The 24841-nt window shown below is 34.0% G+C and overlaps 3 protein-coding genes and 1 non-coding gene across 5 annotated transcripts in view; 2 read left to right on the forward strand and 2 right to left on the reverse strand.

Moving 5' to 3' along the window:
- On the reverse strand, nt 1-3390 carry LOC125061003. 2 transcript variants are annotated; one of them, XM_047666152.1, is made up of 5 exons: nt 3195-3390; nt 2840-2929; nt 2492-2605; nt 1624-1740; nt 1-586 (listed from the first exon to the last, which is right to left on the reverse strand). In XM_047666152.1, exons 2-5 carry the CDS (start codon nt 2921-2923, stop codon nt 374-376), a joined length of 528 nt encoding a protein of 175 aa, XP_047522108.1. In that variant the 5' UTR covers nt 2924-2929; nt 3195-3390; the 3' UTR covers nt 1-373. The 2 variants fall into 2 exon arrangements, with proteins under 2 accessions (XP_047522108.1, XP_047522100.1); XM_047666144.1 differs by having other exon boundaries at nt 2-586; nt 1624-1743.
- The window catches only part of LOC125060975 (dynein intermediate chain 2, ciliary), a 22319-nt gene continuing 823 nt past the window's right edge, over nt 3346-24841 (forward strand). The window contains exons 1-16 of the mRNA XM_047666109.1: nt 3346-3467; nt 10609-10722; nt 10945-11149; nt 11330-11455; nt 11576-11692; nt 12626-12753; nt 13768-13902; nt 14452-14581; nt 15128-15295; nt 16238-16381; nt 17126-17235; nt 17401-17578; nt 20132-20360; nt 21151-21250; nt 21789-21922; nt 24564-24657. Of these exons, the coding sequence (XP_047522065.1) occupies nt 3453-3467; nt 10609-10722; nt 10945-11149; nt 11330-11455; nt 11576-11692; nt 12626-12753; nt 13768-13902; nt 14452-14581; nt 15128-15295; nt 16238-16381; nt 17126-17235; nt 17401-17578; nt 20132-20360; nt 21151-21250; nt 21789-21922; nt 24564-24657 (2127 nt within the window). The 5' untranslated portion in view covers nt 3346-3452. The remainder of the gene's footprint in view (nt 3468-10608; nt 10723-10944; nt 11150-11329; nt 11456-11575; nt 11693-12625; nt 12754-13767; nt 13903-14451; nt 14582-15127; nt 15296-16237; nt 16382-17125; nt 17236-17400; nt 17579-20131; nt 20361-21150; nt 21251-21788; nt 21923-24563; nt 24658-24841) is intronic.
- On the reverse strand, nt 17661-19941 carry LOC125060994 (probable serine hydrolase). Its single transcript, XM_047666132.1, has 3 exons — nt 19534-19941; nt 18786-18996; nt 17661-18660 (listed from the first exon to the last, which is right to left on the reverse strand). The coding sequence occupies exons 1-3, from the start codon at nt 19636-19638 to the stop codon at nt 17975-17977; spliced, it is 1002 nt and encodes a 333-aa protein (XP_047522088.1). The 5' UTR covers nt 19639-19941; the 3' UTR covers nt 17661-17974.
- Trnat-ugu lies at nt 23916-23988 on the forward strand. The gene has a single exon. It is a non-coding gene; the product is annotated as a tRNA-Thr (tRNA).

Below are 24841 nucleotides of genomic sequence, written 5' to 3' on the forward strand. Positions count from 1 at the left end.
ATTCAGAAGTTACAAGAAGCTCGTCGGCTTTTTCAAATGGTTCGCTATTTTCTTTCTCAACTCGATGTTTTAAAATCCCTCAGCGGATAAATCCAATTCCGTTCTGTGCAATGGCTGTCCTATCCCCAAACTTTATTTATCTATTTCGTTATACTCACCGTATTATTGTTAGTAAACCTGTTAAATTTCAAGTATATTTCGAACTTATAAAAATCTCATATCACTCATACAGTAGGCTCATAAACATTATATAAAGTAAGAAAGATCATCAATGGAATATTTAAACTTAATTATAATGAGGTTTATATCAGTTCTATTCCATAAAATATAAAAAAAATTGTAAAAAAGATAACCATAAAATACAATTTGTAACTTATTCATAACGATACAAGCAGCCGAAGCAAAGGAACTCTAACAGCCAATGGTGTCGCTTTATCTTAGATTGCATCGGGATGACGAGTTCCAGAACTGAGCTGTCATCCTCGTCCGAAGCTGTCAGTTCCACCTCGTAAAGCTGCGGCGAGTCGCGCCCGTCAGACTCGTACGCAATCCATTTTTCGTCTGACGGGTTAACATTTGTCATTCTCTGAAATCGGTTACGTTTAATTTTATTATGCGTTACATTTAATATATTTAAAATTCCACGAGCGTCAGATTTATTGAGTACAAATCGTTTTTCAAAATAGAATTAGAAAACTTAGGGTGGGAATTTAGTTGTCTCATTGTGTGTTTTGTGACCCTATGTTTTTATTTCATAGGAATGTAGGTCATTCGCCTTCTGTGCCTGACACGCGCCGACTTTTTTATTTTTAAGGCTTACCGGTTTCCTCGCGATGTTTTTTTCATCCGAGCGAGTGTTAAATGCGCACATAGATGGTCTATTTTCACAGCTGGAGATCGAACCTACGACCTTATGTATTATAAATGACAAAGAATACTGACGTCACATTATCTAACCAGAAACCTTAAATTTGATGACTAGCTACATATTAAGGACGAGGAAGGATTATTAAAACCAACAGCGTGAAGTGTGGTCTGAATTTTTTTTTCTTTAGATATAACCACTAAAGGCTTTATGAGTTTTCATAAGTAATAGGAGGCAAACGGACAGGAGGCTCACCTGATGTTAAGTGATACCGCCGCCCATACACACTCGCATTGCCAGAAGGCTCGCAAGTACATTGCCGGCCTTTTAAGAATTGGTACGCTCTTTTCTTGAAGGACCCTAAGTCGAATTGGTTCGAATTGGTTATTAAATGCAAAGTAGGCATAGCAAATCAATTGTTTCGTCAGATAATAATACTTAAGTGGCGCTACATATATAGATCTTAGTTTAAGATAGCATTCGTTTCTTTGATAATTTGTATATTATAGATAAGTAGATGGTCAGGCCTCTTTGTGTCAGACATGCCGCTTTCCTCGCGATGTTGTTTTACGTAGGAGCAAGTTCAAATTGCGCACATAGATATTTAATTTATAGAATAGACAATTCCATTGGTACACAGCCGTGATTTGAATGCACGACTACAGGGATGAAGATCACAAGCTTAAACCACTACGCTTGCTTGTTTTGTTACAGCTAAGTTTTATTATAATTATAAAATGAGCATTTCGTAATCTTACCATTTGCTCATGGGCCTTGAATGAGTCCAACAGAGGACGATTCAAGTCGCTTCCTTCAACTCCATCGCGGTAATTCTTTCCGCCATTAGCAACGCTCTTCTGTTTGGATAGAAACGTCTTCTGGAAATAAAACGATGAATACAAAAAAATTGTCAGAATTTTGACATTGTTCAAGATTTCGAGTCATACACTATTTAGGTCTAGTTTTTATTTTTTTATATACTTATACGTTCTAAAACAATGTGTATGTCTAAAAAATACAAGAAAATATGACATCACAAATTTAACACATGTACACATCAATTATAACATAAGCAATGTATCAAAGGAAAAAATGAAGAGGGGCCTCATAGCCTAGGGGTCTTATTAAGTGGCAGCTAGATGAGGGGTACCGGGTTCGATTCCCGGTTCGAGGGCAAGCTTTTATTTAATTTAAATTTGTTCTCGGCCTTTGGGAGGGTTGTGCGGTACCGGGCGAGTGCCTAAACCGTATATGGAGGACACGGTCGAATTTCTAAAGACAAGCACGAATTATAAAAAATCCTATACTTGACGCTGGCTAATGCACAAATCGTGCCAGAGCCATAAAAAAAATGAAACAAATCACCACAAAAAAAATAACTAAAAAGATAAAAAATTACAATATCAATAATAACCAAAACTAATTAAAAACCTCATTAAGACCATGATAAACAAAGTTACGGTAAGTTCTAAGACTAACTAACTCTTGTAAAACCCATTAATGTTGATTAATTAAAAGAGGAAAATATATTTGTATTGTTGTATGTTCATTACGTATAAAGTCAAAAACTACTGGACCGATTACAAAATTGTTTGAAGGATATCCTCCAAGGCGATCCAAACTTACTTTTTCTACTTCTTTAAAGTTTTCATCCAGTTTTTCATATGGAATGTTGCTCTTGTTAAAAATATTCTTGCTCTTGATTTTTACCTCCTCATGGTCCTTAATAAAGACAGCGTTCTGAAATTGAGTAAGAATCATATATTCATACATTTTAAATGTTATATTTAATAACTTTTGTACCCCTCATATAAAAGTACCTATCATTTGAGCGACCCTAATGTTGTAGGTTCGATCCTAAACTTTGCAATATTTTTTTTCTTAATGTACGTACGTACGTACTCTAGCTCGTAAGAGTAAGAGTAGAGTTAAGATGTCTCTTGTTTTGTGTTATCATTTTAAAAAAAAACTTACCATACTGGACTGCTTCCCCTCATCACTATCAATGCCACTGTCGTATAGATCGCTAATACGAGGTATCAAAGCCTTGTTCCCCATTTTCTCCTATATTATGATATTTAAAGTTAATGTAGTCAATTGTCAAGCTGAGCGAAGAAGAAAAACACTGATAATCTAAGCAAAGAAAAATAAAAAAAACGAATGAAAAGTGTGACGTAGTTAAAGCATAGATACATTTAATCGCGCTTTGATGCTAAATATTATCGGCTAATTAAATCTTACTCAACCACAAATAAGTTCGGCGAATATGAAATAGCACTGATATTAAAAAAATCAATAAAGCATATTCAAATGTCTATTTTTAGAATACCTAGATGCACTGATGCAGGTCCTTGGACACACGATGTATTAATAACACTGCGAGCTATGAAATATGGGCACACGTCAAACCTTCACGCAGTTTACAAAGATCCGGGAGCGGGCGCCCTCCGCGTTGCCATGGCAACCGGCTACTGCGCGCGCAAACGAAATCCTCCAATTGACAATTTAAAAGTCGGACGTTTTAAAGGACGAAAAATATATTTTAAGTTAAAATAATGTTAATGTGCTGATTTGATTGCGTCTTGGTATGGCTCCAAAAAAGGTACGAAATTTCCATGGTACATTTAAATACAAATTATTAATCATTGTAAAATTGAACAGTTACTGGGATTCTTAAAAACCCTTAATTATTGTTTCAATGCACGTTTTTTTTAATGTTGAAGGACAATTGCAATATAAATTTTATATAACATTTGGTAGGCTAATTATAAAATTTATTGATTTAACTCGCGTTGCTAACTAGTTACGCATTACAAAATCATATCCTTTACGTACATACAAATTACAATAACTTTCATCCTACTATTTATAATCATAGCCCACAATATTTAAAATAAGACCTATTTACAGACCCATATAAAGTAGAAGTCACTATTATAAAATCTAACAATAATATAAGACTATATATCATAGTCCACTACATCTTAATTCCTACGTATTACTATTTTTTTTTATTTAATCACGTATAAATAGGATTATTCTAAACTGAATATCGCGTTTACCCTAACAGGGTATTGTCTTACGTTCCACTGATAATTATAATCTATCTATCTATATATCTATATATATATATAATCTTTGTACGTAAGATTAGATAGATTTTTTCAGAGACAAACTGAGGAGCTTCAAGTAAAATTTAAATACTATGTGTTGCAATTATAACTTGATTTATAGCAAATAAAGAAATGTTGATAAAATTCTCTGAAAGCATAAAATATACTGTAGAGACTTTATAACGTACTTCTTCCATTCCTATAACGAAACCTCTCTATAACGACAAAAATATTTATTTGTTTTCATTATTTCCTATTTTTACAGTAACTTAATACTAATACAATAGAAAACTAAATGCTCGGTCCCTTGAAATTCGTAATAAAGAGTTTACACTGTATTTGTTTCGACACGGTTTTTTTAAATTAGCACAAGATGGCGCTATATCAGATACATATCAGAACCTTTCCAAACTGTACAATGGTCACACACACAGATACATTGTACGATGTACCCGAATGTTAAATTCCTAACACAAGTAAAACACAATGTTAAAATAAAATAGTTTTCAATATTTTTTTACCTAGTAATTCTAGGATTGTACTAGCCGACTTCAGAGAAGATTTGTGTTTTGAAAATGTCAAAACCACGACTGCCAGACATTTGGCGGAGTAAGTCTTCAGAGAAATCTTTGGGAATGATTATAAAAAGGCTGCGTGTGAGTACAGTAAGTCGAAGGCTACGCTGTATATAACCTTGGCAAGCTGTGTCTGTCTGATGTCCTGGGTTGTGGCTTTGTGTATTCATATTGGTTTAACCGTTGTACTAATGATAAATTTAACAATTACTAGTAGACTCGGCCAAGCGTTGCTGTGGCTAAGATTTTTGTTGTATTACATAGTAGTAAACTTTTCAAAAGAAACGGCAGGAGAACACCAATCCACCATGCTTTTTTGGTGGTTATGCCATTAAATTGTAGCTTATGTGAAACGTTGGTATTTACATATTTTGATAAGGATCAATACCTAGGTACGAATAAAGAGCCTTTTCTAGCGGTGGTATTTTAATTAAAAAAAATTAATAAAAGGACGCTAATTGTGACGTAACTATAAAAGATAGAGACATGCTGTCGTATTTTAAAGATTTTTATGAAATCGGTCCAGTAGTTTCAGAGCTTATTCAAACAAACAAAAAATCAAATCTTTCCTCTTTATAATATAAGTATAGATAAGTGAGATTGTGTCGCACTGTGCATACCTCGTAGCCTAAATTAAACATTTAAGAACTAACAACATTGTACCAATAAACCTTTGAAATTTTTAACCAGGGCCGTATTTAGAGGTCTGGCGGCCTCGAGGCAACAAAGGAGTGGAGGCAAATTATTTTCGAAATAAAATGAACAATTTTTTTCAGTCGAGTTTTTCAATCAATAATTTATTGTGAAACCAATTAGATTCTTTTTGTATTTAACAAACATATAAAAATAAATCAAAAGAAAAGTTGTTTATTAGTCGGAGTTTAAAACTTGCCTGGGGCTTTTTTTAGCCCTTTTTTTACCTCTTGTTGCATGAATTTTAAGTTCTGTATTTTTTTTATATATTTCAGTTGTCTGGAAGAAACTTTTATCAGTAAGACTGCTTATTTACATTCTTTGTCTTCATATTTTTTCTTGTATTTTACGTTATAGTGATGTAAATAAAATGTCAATGTCAAAATACATAGAAGTGAGAGTAGTTTGACATAAGAAGTGAAAAGTATTGCCGTATACGTATCTTAATATAAAAACTTACAAAAATAGTTAAACTTTAAAATGATTTTATCCCACTGGTGAATAAATACTTGTTACCTGTAAAAAAAGCTGTCATAGGAACTATATATACATATACATAATTATTATGATTATTGATACGAATATCATTTGGTCAAAAAATATTATCATAACATAAATTATAATAAAAAAAAAATTATATTATCCATCGGTCCAAATTTATATTATACAGAACGATGTAATTTAATTATGTAATGTCGCAGTTGTATATTTCGTATTTACAATCAATTTACAATTTTCTTAACCTACAAAGTATACGGAATTAAAAAAAATTATTAAAAAGAAAAGAAAATCAAAACAAATTTAAAAAGTTTAGTCCTGTACCTTTAACGCTGGCAGCATTTCCTCGCTGTATTGCGATACTTATTCGTTGAGCCAGGAAAGTACCAGCCCTGTCATTCTGTAACTCACTTCACGAACTCACACAGCGGTTTTCGCATCGGCGGTCGCTCTCAAATCAGTCGTGAAGCAGTCATTTTATGATTTGGCATTCGGAAAAGGTGGGAGCTTGTACTTTATTGTTTATCAGAATGCCAAATCATAAAATGACTGCTTCACGACTGATTTGAGAGAGACCGCCGATGCGAAAACCGCTGTGTGAGTTCGTGAAGTGAGTTACAGAATCGCAGGGCAGCTCTGGGGTCACCCTACTATCTACTAGGCGTCAACTTAAATCTTTAAACAAATGATAACTTGCCGTGTCAGCTTTAGATCCGTGATTCCTGTTTAATGACAATCAAGTTTCTTATATGAAATCAAAATACTATGTTAAATATATTTAGTAATTAGTAATTCGTATAAACCAATATGGATATACAAGTCTTGTGTTTTCGTCTTGGCATGAAGTTTCTACGCTGCTTAACGCAAGTTCAATATTGTGTGTGACCATTATCTTTAAGCAGTTATTTCATGTCTCATTTGCTTTTTTATTAAAATGTATATAAATTCACCCATTTAAAATTATTGGTGATGGTTTGTGAATTGTGACATAATATTATATCAATGTGGGTTACGTAAAATGTATGAAAACAGCTAAAGAAAAAGGCGATCGTAAAAAATTTATAACCTGAATCATATTTCGTCTTTTTATATCACAAAAACATTCATTCTAATCTGTATGGAAAATTCGATATCTGTCCAAAAATACGATCGAGATTATAAATAGACCAGTGTCGGCCTTGTGGATTGAACTCTAATGCCTTTCGTCGTGGGTTGGAACCCCGGCTGTGCACCAATATGCTTTTCATCTTGAGGAAACAAAAAACAAAAAGTCGATGGCGTGGCACAGACTGATCACCAAAATCAAGCACTAAACATATAAATGTGACCAAGGGTTGTAGCACCACTTGTTTTGTATATTTTAGAGCATTAGAAAAATCGTCATACCACAGATTTGGTATCCAGTATTATCATTTATAAGATTCCCTTCTTATACTAGAACAAATCGTGTAGGAGTTTTTTGTGAAGAGCCCGCTTGATTCTCTATATTAAATAAAATTATTTTTTATCCAAGATAGCAATTTTAATTGGATAATAAATAGGCTCTCCTCTTTAGACGTCGCTATCTGACTTACTTGTCTTATTATCTTCTGTTACAAGCTGTCCACAGTACTATGAATCCCTTCTCGGTCATCAAGCCCACGTTGCATCAGCCACCACAACAGGCCTCAACAGGCTTTTATCCTCATTTTCTTAAGAAGTCTATGGCCATTTGAGTGTTTATCATTTAACAAGATTTCCACAGTAATGTTTAGATGATTTTCAAGGCCAGCTAAAATCTGCTTTAAATTAATTATTAGACATAAATGAACATAATAAAAAATACTACCAACAAAATGTTATTTCTTTAGACAGTACAAGAACTTTTTTCTTTGAAACTCGCTGTTATCCGAATACCACAAAATTTCAAATGCAAGTCGTTTCAAAAGTCAAATGGTGCGCAGCTAATACAGTCTTGTAAAGTTTGTTCTTCAGCGAAAGCGATTTATTTTTTACATGGAAAGATATATAGACCAGTGCCGATAATTTTTGAATCCAAAAAAAATTACAGTAGGATGAAACCCATTAGAAAAGCAGGGGAATATGATCAAAATTAAAGGAAAAATAAATTACGGTCGATCTGAGGTCGGGAAGGGGTAGGGGGGGTTAGGTTTAAGGGTAAAAAACGATTTATCTCGATTTCCGGCAAAACTAAAAGTCCTATCGAAGAAAGTTAAATGGCAAAGTTGTAGGTAATAAAAAGATCTAAAACTTTTGTATTCACACATTTTTCACATAACCTCAAAATTGGTGTGAAAAATTCAAAAAACCAAGTTTTTGGTTTTTTATTTTTATCTTTTACAAAAATTTATTTTTTTAAACGAAATTTGGTGAAAACTTACCTTATTATGTCCCAAATATACTGTAATTTATTTGATTAAAAATATTTATTTTTTCACCTTATTTTGAATTAATATCGAAAAAACACCCTAATTTTCAATCGAAAATTCTGACGTCAAAATTTCAGCTTTTTTCAAAAAGTTGGTGTGCTTTCAGTTCGTTGAAATCTCTACTTTCCTATGGTAAAAAATATATATATATTACCATAGTAAATCTTCTCAGAAAATGCAAAACATCGTATGCAGTAACGCCCAGACCCGTCATACCCTTCCCTACTTCTCTATGAAATACGAAAATTTTAGCTCATCTAAAGGCTAAAAATTTTTTTTAGGTCACTCAGGTATATATAAGTTATCTTAAAATATTAATAAATAGGCATCTAATTATAATTTAAAGAAGATTCATAGAGAAGTAGGGAAGGGTATGACGGGTCTGGGCGTTACTGCATACGATGTTTTGCATTTTCTGAGAAGATTTACTATGGTAATATATATATATTTTTTTACCATAGGAAAGTAGAGATTTCAACGAACTGAAAGCACACCAACTTTTTGAAAAAAGCTGAAATTTTGACGTCAGAATTTTCGATTGAAAATTAGGGTGTTTTTTCGATATTAATTCAAAATAAGGTAAAAAAAAATAATATTTTTAATCAAATAAATTACAGTATATTTGGGACATAATAAGGTAAGTTTTCACCAAATTTCGTTTAAAAAAATAAATTTTTGTAAAAGATAAAAATAAAAAACCAAAAACTTGGTTTTTTGAATTTTTCACACCAATTTTGAGGTTATGTGAAAAATGTGTGAATACAAAAGTTTTAGATATTTTTATTACCTACAACTTTTCCATTTAACTTTATTCGATAGGACTTTTAGTTTTGCTGGAAATCGAGATAAACCGTTTTTTACCCTTAAACCTCCCCCCCCTACCCCTTCCCGACCTCAGATCGACCGTAATTTATTTTTCCTTTCATTTTGATCATATTCCCCTGCTTTTCTAATGGGTTTCATCCTACTGTAATTTTTTTCACTTTTTATTTATTTTGAAGGCTATCTGCACTGGTCTAATAATAGTTTTTACATTAAAGCTATCGAGTATCTACCACATTCTTAATAACGTTAATTCTAATATATCTTAATAACGATTAAATGTATGGGGCTTAGCTAAATTAAATTTACATTTACAAATCTCAAATCAAGCGCGTAGAACGGGGGAACTGACTTTCTAGCTGGATCTATCCGTCACTAAACGCCAAGTTTTAAAAAAAATGTTAATAGCAATCATTACCATCATTGCACTCATCATATTATTATAAACAAACGTTGTATCTTTATGAATGAGTCCTTGGATTTAGATACCCGCTGTGTGCCTCCTGTTCCATAAAAAAGGAGGCTTTGGTGGGTAACAAACCTACAAGGGGGTGGTAAATAGTACTGGCATAAATCGGTCTTGTCGTCTGTACAAGCTAATGCCAGACACCGGCGCTAATTAGAATTCGGTGACACGCTCACCGGAACTGCTTTTAACAACATACCGATTATATGACTTACAGATTTAAAATATAATAACTACACATAATTTTTATTATGATTGTTATACACTTTAATTTAAAAATAAATTTGCTTAGGTATTACTTTTGGTTCTTTTTTTTTAAATTTTTCAAAATCGCAAAACTCCGAGGCCCACCCTGTATTACTGAATTTCGTTAGTTATCTCATTCTAGACTTATTATTCCCATTTAATTTTTTGTTATTTTTAATTAAATTTCGTGGTATTCTTTTCACGTACGTACATTTAATTAGTTAACAAGAAAGTCGCGAATAATAATTTTTACTAGAAATCTTGGAGTGTCTGATAATGAACTAACATCTGCGAGTCGAAATCAATGCAGTGCAGTTTACTTCAGCTTTAATTATTACCAAGAAGACTGCAGTTATACCCATGTCCTTGTGTATTGCGGATATCTAAACCTTTTTTTCAGTCAAAATGCTGTCTGACGAAGACAGTGACGTGAGTAGCGCTGTATCGCACTTTGTTGCGTGCTCATGAATAACAATGCTTCCACGAATTTAAAAGTTATTAACCCATTTGAAATGCTTAAAGCACGCAATCGTTCTTAATAGTTTGTTTACGCTTGCTTTCACTAAGCTAAAAATGGCAGTTATATTTACAATCGGATTACATGATCACAACCAATAAACATGTAACATAAAATAATATGCAAATACAGAGTTTACTCGTAAATCAAAGAGGTGCTTTTACCTTTAGAACACAGCAGTCTTTATCAGCGGTCCTACGTATTTGTATTGGTCGATAAACTCTGCTTAATAATGTTGAAAGCTATGGTCAAACGTGCTTTGAAGTTGGATGATGAAACAGTGCTTTTAACTAGAGCGTTGCAGAAATTTGATGTGGGCGTGAATTTTTTAAAATAGTTCTTGAAATAGTGTTTTGAAATTATGTTAATTTTTTTTATATCTAGCAGAAGGAAGCTACTAAGTCTCGCGCTAACATAGCTGAAGATGACGGAGCTTTGGACTGGCTAAAACCACGCAGCTTGATAAAACCCGATGATCAAGAAGAAGTACCAGATGCGGTTAGTTAGCAACTTTATCCAAGTTTATTCGAGTATTAACACCTCAACACAATTTACACTGTTCTTCGGCTAGGGGTATATGGTGAATATAAAATAGAAGTAAAAAATAATAACCTGTATTTTTAGATGGGAGACCGTATCATTCAAAAGTGTGATACGATACAAATATTTTTAACACCAACATGAATCGTTTAATAATTAATAAGAATTTGTTTATCGCAGGATCTTGACGAAGAGGTTGGAAGAGTTCTAACGACTATTAATCCTCAATGGGTAATTGATGAAGTAGCATATCATTACGGACAAAACAAATTTGTTTTGAAACCTAAACCAACGTTTGGAAAGGCATACCCTTTATACATATATCAAGGAACAGCAATACGCAAAGATTCTGATGAAGCAAAAGCTCAAATTGCAGCTGGTTATGGTAAGATTACCTCTAGACTTATTTAGCACTAATTAAATGTTAATTAGTACAATTCTTTAATCAATAGTACTTCAAAAACCTAGCAGTAGCGAAATATTTTCCATTTTCGGTTTCGGGATTTTACAATACAAATTTTGCTTATAGCTTCAATCATTTAAGATTAGTTTCAATTAATTCAAGGCATGGTCGGTTTCGATGATGCTGGTCCTAAGCGTGCTAAGGTGAAGAAATCAGCAGCTGCGGAAGAAGAAGAGGAGGAACCAGAACCCGAACCTCAACCACCACCAGAAGAAGCAAAAGCAGAGGGTACGCACTTAAAACATAAGTTTTTGTTTGAAAAATGTTTGCGTCATGAGTTAGGAGGCACATAACTCTTTCCATCTGATGATTTTGGACTTCTAGTTAAAAAATATAATAATTTTTTAGAGGATGTGGTTCAAGAGGAGGAAAAGCCGGAAGCTCCACCAGAAGATGTTCAAGCACAAACAGAAGCCGCTGATGAGGAGGCTGAAATGGTTGGAGAAGAGGCTGCCGCTGAAGAAAGTAAGAGTTTTTAATATAAAGAAGCGTATTTTTAACGATTCTGATTTCAGTTCGATTAATATTAAGACACTTTTATGATGAACTTAAATATAGTTTTAATTCCAAGTACATTAAACATATTATAACTTGCAGCGGTCAAAGCGCCTCTGGTTTATTATACTAGAAATAAAAAATCAAACTGCCACAGACCCACACTGTGGGTTTAATGTTAATAAATACTTAAGACCTGGTTTAGATTTATTTATACCGTGTTAAGAGAATATTTTTATTTAATTATTCACATAATCTGATGTTTATACAGTGGAATCTCTATAACTCGAATGTCAAGAGACCGGAAAAAAATTCGAGTTAACGAGTTTTCGACTTTCGAGATACATATGATTAAACTGCTAAAATTTCTACAGAGGCGCGATTTCTACGTTTATTTTTCGATTTGTGAGTCGAATTTGAATAACAATTCAACTAAAGTTTTGTGGTATGTCTTTCTGTATTCATTAATTGCACGTGTACAAGACAAAAACAATATATTAGAAGCCCCGACCCCGAACATAAATTTTGGATTTTATTGCTATTATTTTAGGGAATTCCAAATAAGACGTCGTTAACTACGACTTAGTCTTCTTTTTTAAATTCGAGTTATAGAGGATAAATACTTCGTAGGGAAATAACATTTTCTTCGAGTTGAAAAGTCTAAATAATTCGAGATACCGCGTATTTAGGGGTTCCGCGGAAGGGAATAGCAATTTTTTCAACTTGGTTCGAGTTATCGTTATTACGTTTACGTTTTACGTATTACGTTTCGGTACTCGTGGTATACAGCCTATTATGAAGCCATATTAACATCATCTATTACCGCGAATTTGGTTTTTGTAATATTTCATATTTGTCTATATTTTTCTTATTCAACATATATTGTGATTTTCTCTTTTGCAGAGGAGGAAGTGGGAGGCGGAGAGCCAATTGTGGAAGATGTTATCGAAATCAAACCCAGAGTCAAAAAACTTGCGAATCAATTCAACTTTTGTGAAAGGGCAGCGCTCACCTACAATAATCCTAGACGAGTAAGTGTCTTGCTGATCGAATTTAAAATTGCAAAAAAATAAGTATGTATGTAGGAGTACAAGGTATGGTGGTCTTTTTTAAAAATAACTATTATGCCATGAGCACAGGCCCCGATACGTCCTTGCACTGATAAAAGTCCTAATCCTTTCAAAGATTTAAACACATAAGTATCAAGTCTCAGTTGGATAGGGAAAATAAGTAATACTTAATTATTATTAATAAGTAATACTTAAGTATTACTAGACTACTAGGTTAGTCTATAAACAACCTACAACCTCTTTACGTCTAGGCCTCAGATTTCTGAATCTGTTGCATGATCATTTTTCAATCTAATAGGCAAGTAGGTGATCAGCCTCCAGTGCCTGACACACGCCTTTGGGTCTAAGACATGACGGTTTCCTCACGATGTTTTCCTTCACCGTTCGAGCGAATGTTAAATGTGCACATAGAAAGAAAGTCCATTAGTGCACCGCCGGGTATCGAACCTACGACCTCAGGGATGAGAGTCGCACGCTGAAGCCACTAGGCCAACACTGCTCTGACTATAAACATTACATAGATATATTTTCTTGGCTTTCACTACTATATTTTCCTAATACGCATAAACAATACATATACCATACAGGCGCGTTAACTTGGAAAACCAAATTGAATTTGAAATAGCCTAATTGGAAGTATCAGAAACAAGTATTGAGGAAGTTAGTCTAACAAAAACAAGTGATACATGAATCATGGGGACGAAAAATACTTATAGAACTGGGGGCAAATGGGCAGGGGGCACATCTAATGTTAAGTGATACCGCCGTTAATGGACTCACATTACCACAAGGCTCGCAAGTGCGCTGCCGGTGCTTTAAAAATTGGTATGCTCTTTTATTGAAGGACCCTAAGTCGAATTGGTTCGGAAATACTTCAGTGGGTAGTTGGTTCCACGTAGTGGTTGTGCGCGGCAAAAACGCTCAGTGTCTTGTTTCAAAAATTATGTGTTCGAATGTAATGTTATATTTCTTTAGTCTGTTGATACCCAAACAATTCCACCACCGCGAGCGAACTACGGCTCAACCTGCCTTCAGTCCATTATATTTGACTTCTATCAAGAGGATTATGCGAAGAAACTGCGAGAGAAAGAGGATGAGAAACCTAAAAGAGTGAGTATTCATTCCTATTTATATCAAAGTTAATTTATTCATGAAGGTAACTTTTGTATACTTATAAACAATTAATGTAACTAAATTTACATTAACCGCCCGTCCTTAAAATCAAGGTCGTAGCGACGAGAACTGCTAAGAAACTTTCTTACACTCTAGTAGTTATTACATTGTTTCACGACTTGAATGATTTATGATTCCATTAAAAGTAAAATAATGAAGTTATATCTTATTATAACATATAATAAAACAATTCGTTTATCAAAACCATCATATCAATAGCAACCATTACGACCTTTTTAGTTTTTTGGTATAAAGTTTGCATTTGTGAGAATTATCATTTTTGAAAAATACCGTTCAATCAGACTGACCGACCTCAATACAAAAGAAAACTTTCATCTAATTACAACCTAAAATATCGAAAATTATGATTTAAAGTAGATGTCAAATTTTGTGTTGACCCGTGTTAATAATTCATATTTAATTATTTCCCATTAATTACAATAAAATGATAATTGAGGTCTAAAACTAGACCATTTTCGTATTCAGTTGCGCAAGAAAGCAGCGAAACACGCGAAATCTGAGCAACAAATTCACGACGAGAAACTTGCTCAGCGCATTCGCGAAGCTTGGACCGTTCTGGAGAGGCTGGTCAATCAAAATATTTTTGATGATATCGGTAAGGATATTTTTTTTTAATTCACCCATATAGATAAAGTCACTAGTCATAAGACTTTTTAAGCAATTAATTTCAATACCTCATTTATGATTATATATACGGGCATTACACATTTACGGGCAATGTGAAAAAATTTGATTAAAATGCCATTTAGTTTAGCATTCCTATTTTCGTTTTTTACATGGTTTCTACTAGGCGAATTTAAACTTAAACACCCGACAACTTTGATTTATTTATTTGTTATGTACAAATTTAAATAAAACAAATAAGGATGACACAATGGACGGCTATTACGCAAACTCTTTCTGGCAATTTATATATTGTCTATTGATTGATATTTTCCTAGTAAATAGTAAAATCTACGTTCTAATCTTGATCTTCTAAAGCTAGTTTACGCCATTTCCTACGAATTTATGTATCAAGCGACGAGTCTAATTTCATTAAAAATATCTAATTTATCGGGTTCCGGATGATGGGTATCAAACCTTTAAGTATATATTCCTATATATATTATATATTACCTATTTACGCATACAATATTAACAGCCCAAGACTATCGCTACTGGGACGACCCATCAGACGATTTCCGTGAAGGTATGGGGTCGCTGCTTCCGCTATGGAAGTTTCAGTTTGAGCCAATGCGGAGTCATGCGGTGTGCGAAGTACAGTGGAATCCACATTATCAAGATCTTTTCGCTGTTGCTTATGGATCTTGTAAGTAAGATATATATACTAGTGAAGTAGATATTTCCATATCACATATGCCCAATGCTCTAATGTGGATTGCTAAACGATCAAATACTTCTTCACGTACGTAATATTTTCAAGGATAAAATGTTAACATTACACTGGATTTAAATAAAATTTGTTCAACGATATTTACATAAATTTATGAAGACATTATACAAATGTATGCACCTACTGAAAATCATGAAGTACATGTCAAAGATAAGTTTTACAACCTAACAATAATAATTGACTACAGTTTTACAAAAGACGTGCAAAAACCTCATAGTTATGGGTGATTTTAATGGAAGAATATGATGTAGACATTCTGGCGATAAGAACTTACAGAATGGGCACAACTTTGACAAGAAAAACTAACAGAAAAGAATGGAACCAGCTGAAAGAGGGCTAAGTGTCACAGGATACACTGGTGACCAAAACTGGCACATCTGATGTATTAGATTTAGTTAGGTTATGTAGCTAAAACATGTTTATATATATTACTAGCTGACCCGGCAAATGTATATTATTTCTAGGAAACATTTTTAAGTTCAATAAAAATAACTATCAACTATAATAAAAAGTAGGGGTTAATCGTAGAAGGGTGAAAATTAAGGGTTAATGTCTAATAAAAAAAATTATCCAAAAAATAAAAAAAACAATACACCCCACTCACTTAGGGGTTTGAAATATATAGTAGCCGATTCTCAGACTTACTGAATATGGATAAAAATTTCATAAGAATCGGTCGAGCCGTTTCGGAGGAGTATGGGAACGAACATTGTGACACGAGAATTTTATATATTAGAGATACTGGGTGTCAGCAATAAAGGCTTTATAATAATAATAACATCTCTCGCTGACTTTAGCTGAAAAAAATATTTGCTAATGAAGTTTTATTTAAAAGTATAGTAAACAATATTATTACAGTGGATTTCACAAACCAGCAAAAGAATGGTTGCCTTTGCCTGTTCAGCATTAAGAATCCTGCTTATCCGGAATACTCGGTAATCACCGAGTCTCCGATCATATGCCTCGATGTCTATACGGAAACACCTTACCTTATATGTGTTGGTACGTAGTCGTTTATATGTATAACATTACTAGAAACTACCATTTTATACTTTTTTATTAATAAAGTTTATTATTAAAGTTCATTAGAAAATATATCTAAAGTGAAAACTGGTGTTGCTTTCGCTTTCACATTTTTACCTCATTTGAATGTCAATAAATAAAAGGATTTATAATATAATTCATTGTAAAATAAAATATTATTTAGATTTACAAATGATACGTATAGTCTCCTTCTGGTAAAGGTTACTTTATAACTAAATCCATGGCGCTACAACCATTTTAGGTTTCTCAGATTTCTGTATCTGTTTCATGATTATTTGTCAATCAAATAAGTAAGTAGATGATCAGCCTTTTGTGCCTGACACATGCGGACTTTTTGAGTCTACTGCAAGCCGGTTTCCTTACGATGTTTCCGTCCACTGTTTGAGCGAATGTTAAATGCGCACATAGAAAATAAAGTCCACAGGGATGAGAGTCGCACCCTGAAGCCACCAGGCCAACACTGCTACTTCTCCAATGGACTTTCTTTCTATATGCGCATTTAACATTCGAAAAAAAATTGTAATGAAACCGGCTTGCCTTAGACCCAAAAACTCGATGGCGTGTATTAGGCACAGGAGGCTGATCACCTACTTGCATATTAGTTTGACAAATGATCATGTAACTGAAACCTGAGACCAAGACCTAAAAAAGTTGTAGCGCTACTGGTTTATTTGTTTTATTATTAATTATAAAACTATTCAGGCCAATACGATGGTAACGTTTGCGTGTACAACGCACAACTTACTCTGGAGTCTTCGTACCAGTACAAGTCCGATTCTGTGAGAGACAAACATAGCAATATTGTGTGGGAGGTGAGTTTTCGTCAAATAAATATGCATATTAGAAAGAAGACAGTAGAATTGTCGCAGAAAATTGTAAATATAAATTAAAAAATAAAATTGTAACATCGGATCGTAAATCCTTAAAGCAATATAAAAGATATAGGTAATTTTATTAAAGACTGCGATGATATTTAGATTCGTTGGGGAGCCCGTTTAATAGATGGTGAAGCCTCTTTCTTCTCTATTTCTGGGGACGGACGAGTAGTCCAATGGGCAGTGATGCCGGGAGAATTGCAAGCCACCACCATCATCACGCTTAGATCCGATATTCCACCAATACCTGGCCCTGATGGAACTTTGCTCACAGTAAACAGTGAGTAATCTTAAATTATTTTATTATTTGCTGTAGGAATTTTTAATGTATGAGGGAAGATAAATCCGGTAAAAAAAGAAAATTTGCATGCATAGTTGTATTTCGTGTTATTTAACAAAAAAAATCGTGAATTTGTTATAAGAACAATTATATACTGGACATCAGATAAACTTATACGAAAAACAAAAGTTTCATAATTAAAATCCATTAAAATCACACCCATAATAAAATTTTCATAATTAAAATCCCACGTTTTCTATTAAATAAATATATTGCGATATAATATACATTTTAACGATATTTCGTGCAAACGTAGTAAATTTTTATCATTTCGCTGTAAATAATTTAATTTCCTAACATCAAGTTAATAGTCTAAAATATATTCATTCCATATATTTAGTGAATCTTATGTTTTCTGAAGAAATCTATGATTATCGGCGCCAGTCTCTCTGGGTTATTTACATGGACATGATGGCTACCCTCAACGGTGTGGCTTTCATAATTCGGGTTATTTTTTTCTAGTATTTCTCTCACCCTTAAACAGTGTTCGTCAGATAATTTATAAGACGAGTTAGCTGCCTTAATATACAACAACGGACACGAGACACGGCTAAATAACCTTTCTAGGAACTCTTTTTTTGACGGCTTCATGGACATACATTTTAAACGAATATCTCTTGTATAACAAAATTTGGTTGGATCCCTGTTTGAAGGCCTTATGGCTCGTTGTGTTAAATAGTGCATATTTTGCTTATCTACAGATTTATTCATCGCAGTATATAATTTATAAGTTAGATCCTCCATCGTACCTTCCGGTGGGTCTTTGTTGTGAAGATGTTGACACATTTGATATTTCTCTAACTCCTTAGGAAGATATTTCAGAACGAAGTCAGTATCAAGATCTTCATATACAAGATTTTCAACGGCTATAAAAAATTCGACGTTTTTAGGGTACAAACCAGCATATCGCAGACCTCCAACCGATCCTAATGAGTGACCCAGCATAGACAACTTGTCCCATTTGAAATAATTCTTTAACTCTATAATATATTGTACAACGTCCCAGGTGTCTTGGTAGGCACCTGTGAAAACAACCAGGTTAAAATTGTCAGTAGTACTATTTAAAAATGATCAATTATCTTGGCCTATTGAAGCGCCAATACAAAAACGAAGTTAATTATTTATGACTGCGTTAACGATAAGGTACCTGGTGGTTGCCATGATGAAAGACCGTGGCCTGGTAGATCGATTGCCAGTAGAGGCTTTTTATCACAGAGCATAGCCGCTAAAGGGTCCCATACCCCGCAGTTATCCTGCCATCCATGTAAAGCAAGAATTGGTTGTTGCTGATCGTTACCCCACAGTTTACCTGCTATATAGCCCCCGGGTATCGGTATTTTGATTTCTTTTACAGCTACCTGAAAGAAAATAATATATGTTTATTATGGAACATAAGACACATGTATCACTTATTCCACGTCATTAAATTTGAGTTTGTAGGCATCCCTACGCATCGGCAAAGAAGACAGAGGGTGTAGGCCGAGAGAAAAAGCCGGCGTAAAAAACTCTCGGTACTCTTTTAAAATAGCAAATCATCAAACAACACTTATTTTAAAACAAATATCGCAAATTAATGAGAAGTAGCCTGTCTAGCACTAGTCCCAGGCCCTTTTATCAACTAGATAATCGTTAACTTTATAGTAAGCCTTTTTACACAGCTTTTCTTTAATACATTTCTTAAATTTATTAAAAGGCAGAGATAACCATATAATTCTATGACAAAGTCGATCATGTCAATCGCCCACCAAAACCGAAGAATAAATTTACACGATCAGAAATCAAACCAAAACAAACGAACATGTAGAAACATAGACCCATTAGTTTTCTTAACAAAAACGCTTTACCATGAGATCTGCATTTGTATTTTATATTTAAAATTTTTAAAATTTACTTACATCTGAATGTAATCCATTTCGTAGAGACTTTCCTAAAAATAGAAATAAAGGTTTAGTATATTGGCCCTTATTAGGTAAAATCACTTTTGTCAGTATCTTAGCCATATTATTTTGATTAAATATGCATAATAATTTAAATATTCGTAACGAAATTATCGAACGTTTGCCGCTGCGATAGTTCGCTTCAAACTAAATTACTTTCCACATTTAAATATTAATGACAGCGTTACGTTAGTATTACTTATTATTTTTAATATACAAAATAATTTGTTAAAAATTCATTAATTCGTCTATAAAACCAACGATGCCTGAATTTTGGATATATCACTCGTGCAATATATATTTTTTTATAAAAACACTTTATAAAGAGTAGTAAAGTTCGACAATAAACATTGTGTCGTTATTACTCCAGCGTCCGTGAAAAACTATCAATTATTATACATAATAAGTTTTATAATCTCAAGTATTCTACGTCTACGAAGGTGAGGCTGGTACATTCAGAATATACTTGAAGGTCATAACACACATAACCCACTATAAATATATAATTAATTACTATTTTGTATGGACGTCGAAATAATGTATCCGATTTTTTAAGGTTGTGGTAGCTGTATATGCTTTCACCCAGAGAAATCGGATATTTTCATGGTGGGAACAGAAGATGGGATGATTCACACTTGCTCCTTGAAATATAACAGGAATTATGTCCGATCAGTACAAGGGCATCATATGCCCGTTTATAGAATTCATTACAATTACTTTAATAACAGTATTTACGCGTCATGCTCTGGTGACTGGAGAGTTAAGATATGGGAAGATGGACGCGAGTGAGTGGCTTTATCTTCTACGGAATTTATAATTAGGAATAGGGTGAACGTATAGATTTTGTGTAATATTTCGTGAATATTTATTAAGGATAAAGGCTAGCTAGCAGCCTAGGCTGGTACTAGTTCAATATTGTAAGTAAGGGGGCGTCCATAAATTACGTGAGGTGTAATTTAATCTTACGATGGAGAAAGGGGGGGTCTCGGCAAATATCACGCCAATCTTTTTCTGATTGAAAAAAAAAATTAGGAAAACGGTTGACCCTAAAGGCCATCTCTGCAACTTCCCGCTAACTCCATACCTAAACTCTCAACATTTCACTTATTTTGTTTTAGTCGTAAATAAAAGCACGAAGCAATTTCTTTTTTCTTTTTACAATAACAATCCAACGAGTTTACGTAAGAAACCCAAATTTTGAAAAATCTCACGTGAGATTGGGGGATGGGGGAGGGGGTTGAATAAAATCTCACGACATCTCACCAGGGGGGGAGGGAGGTACAGAAAATTAAAAAAAACACCTCACGTAATTTATTGCCGCCCCCTAAGACTAGTCTGAATTCTAGTTCAAAATAAATAATTTACTCTTTATATTTACGTTATTACCATAGTCGTGTCAGGGGCCTTTCAAGTATTAGGTAAGTTTTGAGAGCTTTGCTTACTTTGCTGACAAGAGGAGAGGGGGAAAATTTCAGTAAATCTTCTTACGTTATTCTTGAATGGCCCCTGATGAATGACGTGGCTATAACCAAAGATTTTTATCTTTCAGTATTTATAAAATTTGTGAAATTTCAGCGAACCACTATTCATGTTTGAGCTCGGCTCGCCTGTGGGAGACGTGAAGTGGGCACCTTATTCTAGCACAGTCTTTGCAGCTTGTACGGCTGATGGAAGGGTACTATAAAATAATTATATGTACTTTATAAAAATTAACTGCTTCAAAGTTATACGTTAGGTTACTCTTTGTACCCTTTTTCGCGTACCAAAATCATTGTAAGCGACTCTTGTATCTATATTTATATGATAAGTATGTGTAAGATTTCTGCCGCCGCAAACTTAAAGCTGATGAACTGAAAACGCCTGAACGGATCTTCAAATATTGTAAAAACCACTCGATAACGTGAGCTTTCTAACAAAGAATACCGCATCATAATTGGTCCATTCGTTTGAGAGCTACGATGCCAAAGATACACGCGTCATGGGGGTTAAAAAAGCAAATGACGCAATGTAATTAGACAATAATTGTTTCTATTACGTAATACAATTTATTCAAATCTAAATTTACGACCCGAATGTGAATAAATATCGAGCAGATTGTATACAATATTTGATCTCTAAGTATGAAGTATTAAACGGGAACAAAAAATACAATTTTAGCTATAATAATCTACGTACTTATAATTAATTTTTGTTACGTCATAACCATTATACAGGTCTACGTTTATGACCTGAATGTGAACAAATATCGGCCGATTTGTGTGCAAGCTGTGGTCTCCAAGAAAACTAAGAAATTAACCAGGATCGATTTCAACTCTCGACTACCAATCGTCGTTTGTGGGGACACCAAGTACGTAGATGTTTTTTTTATTATCTATTATAAGCCTACATAGTTAAGGCATAGGGAAAACATAAAAGATTTAAAAAAGAACACATCCATATGAGATGGTTCACAGATACCATAAAAGACTAAAGGATATAGTTACGACCAAGTGAATGGAATTAAAAAAAACAATAGAAGACGAAAAAGTACAAAAATCCTAATAGCACGGCCCTTGCATACATTCATTTATTTATTACCAAGTATCTTGAGCATGAGCACCCGTAGGTGGGTCGTAGATGCTGTCCACGAATTGACTTTCTGTCTATGTGCGCATTTAACACTCGTACGGTGATGGTAAACATCGTGAGGAAACCGGTTTGCCTTAGACCCAAAAAGACGACAGTGTGTGTAAGGCTCAGGTTCATCACCTACTTGCCTATTTGAAATGATCACGGAACAGATACAGAAATCTGAGACCCAGACCTAAAAGGTTGTAGCGCCATTAATATTTACAACTATAAAAAAAAAAATCAGTGGCGCTACAACCTCTTTAGGTCTTGGCCTCAGATTTCTGAATCTGTTTCATAATCATTTTTAAATGTAATAGGCAAGTAGGTGATCAGCCTCCAGTGCCTGACACATGCCGTCGACTTTTTGGGTCTAAGACATGTCGGTTTTCTCACGATGTTTTCCTTCACCGTTCGTGCAAATGTTAAATGCGCACATAGAAAGAAAGTCCATTGGTGCACAGCCGGGGATCGAACCTACGACCTCAGGCATGAGAGTTGCACGCTGAAGCCACTAGGCTACAAATGTACAACTGTTAATACCACCAGAACGACAGTTGTGTATCTTAACAATTATTAAAAAAAACTTGGAATGTAATATGTTAATGTCCTTATGGGCATTATAGGCTTATAGGTATCGTTTTTTTTAAAGAACAGGGGGCAAACGAGCAGTAGGCTCATCTGATGTTTAGTGACACCGCTGCCCATGGACACTGGCAATGCCAGATGGCTCGGCATTTTAAGAATTGGACACTCTTTTCTTGAAGGACCCTAAGTCGAAATGGTTCGGAAATACTACAGCTGCTGGGTGCCATATAATGGCTGTGAGCTGCTTAAACTGTCTTAAAAAACGCTCAGTTGTGGAACAACTCAGCTGCAGGTATTAATCCGAACAACACATCAGAAAACTCTCCTAATAAATGCGGTAGAAGATGCAGAGAGACCTCGTCTCTACCCAACGCTTGACTGCTTGTCGACGTTTCGAATCGCTCTTTGGTCAAGAAGTTCACTCTTTAGCTGAATAAGGTCAAGTGGAAGGACCTGGTACTCAGGACCTCCCGCTCCCGTCAGTTGCAACCGCTGACACGGAGTAAAGTACCGTTTCGCCTTACTGAGCACACCAAGCTTCTTGGAAGATAATTCAGCGTATCCTTCCAAATGACGAAACTGAACGTCATTCGTTATGTCAACGCCCAGTATTCCGATGCTGATTGTGACTTTAAGGAGAGTGTCTTCGAGGAGCGACAAAGGGTTCTTAGCTTTTATTTAATCCCAATATGGGATTTAGATAAATAAATATATAGTAAACGTGAATGCTTATTAATCACCGTTATATAAAAGTATTTTACAGGACTCGAGGTATTATTTTAATACTTAAATAATAATTACATGCCACTAAGCCACGGCGGCTCTTACAAATTATTTGTCTTTTTTTACTAGAAAGATTATTTGATCTAATCATTTATCAAATTGTGGTTTTTATGATTGTCTTCAGTTTTCTTATAAATATTTTTATATTAGATGTATATTTCTTACAATAATAAAGACAAAAAGTGTGCAGTTCTTTAGAATCTTGGGAATATTAAATGAATAATGTACCAGCATCGCTTTGAAAGACATGTCGATAATATAATGCAATGATATATGCACAAAAAGTTAATGTTATTAATATATCAGCTGAATGTAAAAGCAGGTGATAGATATTATAATAATATTTCGACCAAGACAGTATCGCCTCCATAGCTCAGGGGTTAGAGCACTGGTCTTGTAAACCAGGGGTCGAGAGTTCAAATCTCTCTGGGGGCATTATGACCTTTTTTATTTTTTTTCTTTAGTAATTCGATCTGAAAAATGACTAAATAGATAATTAGTCAATTTTAGTGATAATATAATATTGTATTTAGAAAATATGAATTATTTTTCGAAATTAATGGATAAAATTGTGTCGTGATCAGTTGTACGTAGATATTGACTTCAGAGTTCAATTCCATTTGTTTAATCTAGCATACAAATAATGCACAACTTTGAGTACGACCTCCTCCTATACCTGAGCTATAAAACAGACTCAGAAATGCCACTAGGTACCCTAGTAGTGCTTAACGTACTAATTTAATTATAACATTTTAAAATAACGCATAAGATTTTAGTTAGGGTAGTAGGTAAGTACGTGATCCTATATATATAACATAAGAGATTACCAAAACAGCGCACAGCTTTGTGCATGTCTAAAAAGTAAAAAAACGGCTAAAAAAACCTGAGATTTTTGTATGTATGGATAGTAGTTTTAGTTATTTTCTAAATGTGACATGACCTACTCTTAGGCTTAAATGCTTACAAAAACATTTACGCATTCATAACAATCAATTTTGATACATTTCCAGAGGTACGTGCCACGTTGTGAAATTATCCCCTAACCTAAGAGTAATGTGCAAACCACCTAAGAAGGCCCAGAACGTAGATCAACGAACTTTACAGGTACGATTCCTATGCTGATAATAAAGTATTAATCGTTTTCTTATCTATATAATGTAGAAATATTTGGGGTTAATGTACGTATAATAATATTGTATCTTTGAACACATTGAAAGGTTTTTTCTAAGATTAATAAATGCTATTAACAGTATTAAATTACTTAATTTATAGCCGTTACAAGGTTAAC

The sequence above is a fragment of the Pieris napi genome, chromosome 2 (genome assembly GCF_905475465.1).
Source record: "Pieris napi chromosome 2, ilPieNapi1.2, whole genome shotgun sequence".
Lineage (NCBI taxonomy): Eukaryota > Metazoa > Arthropoda > Insecta > Lepidoptera > Pieridae > Pieris > Pieris napi.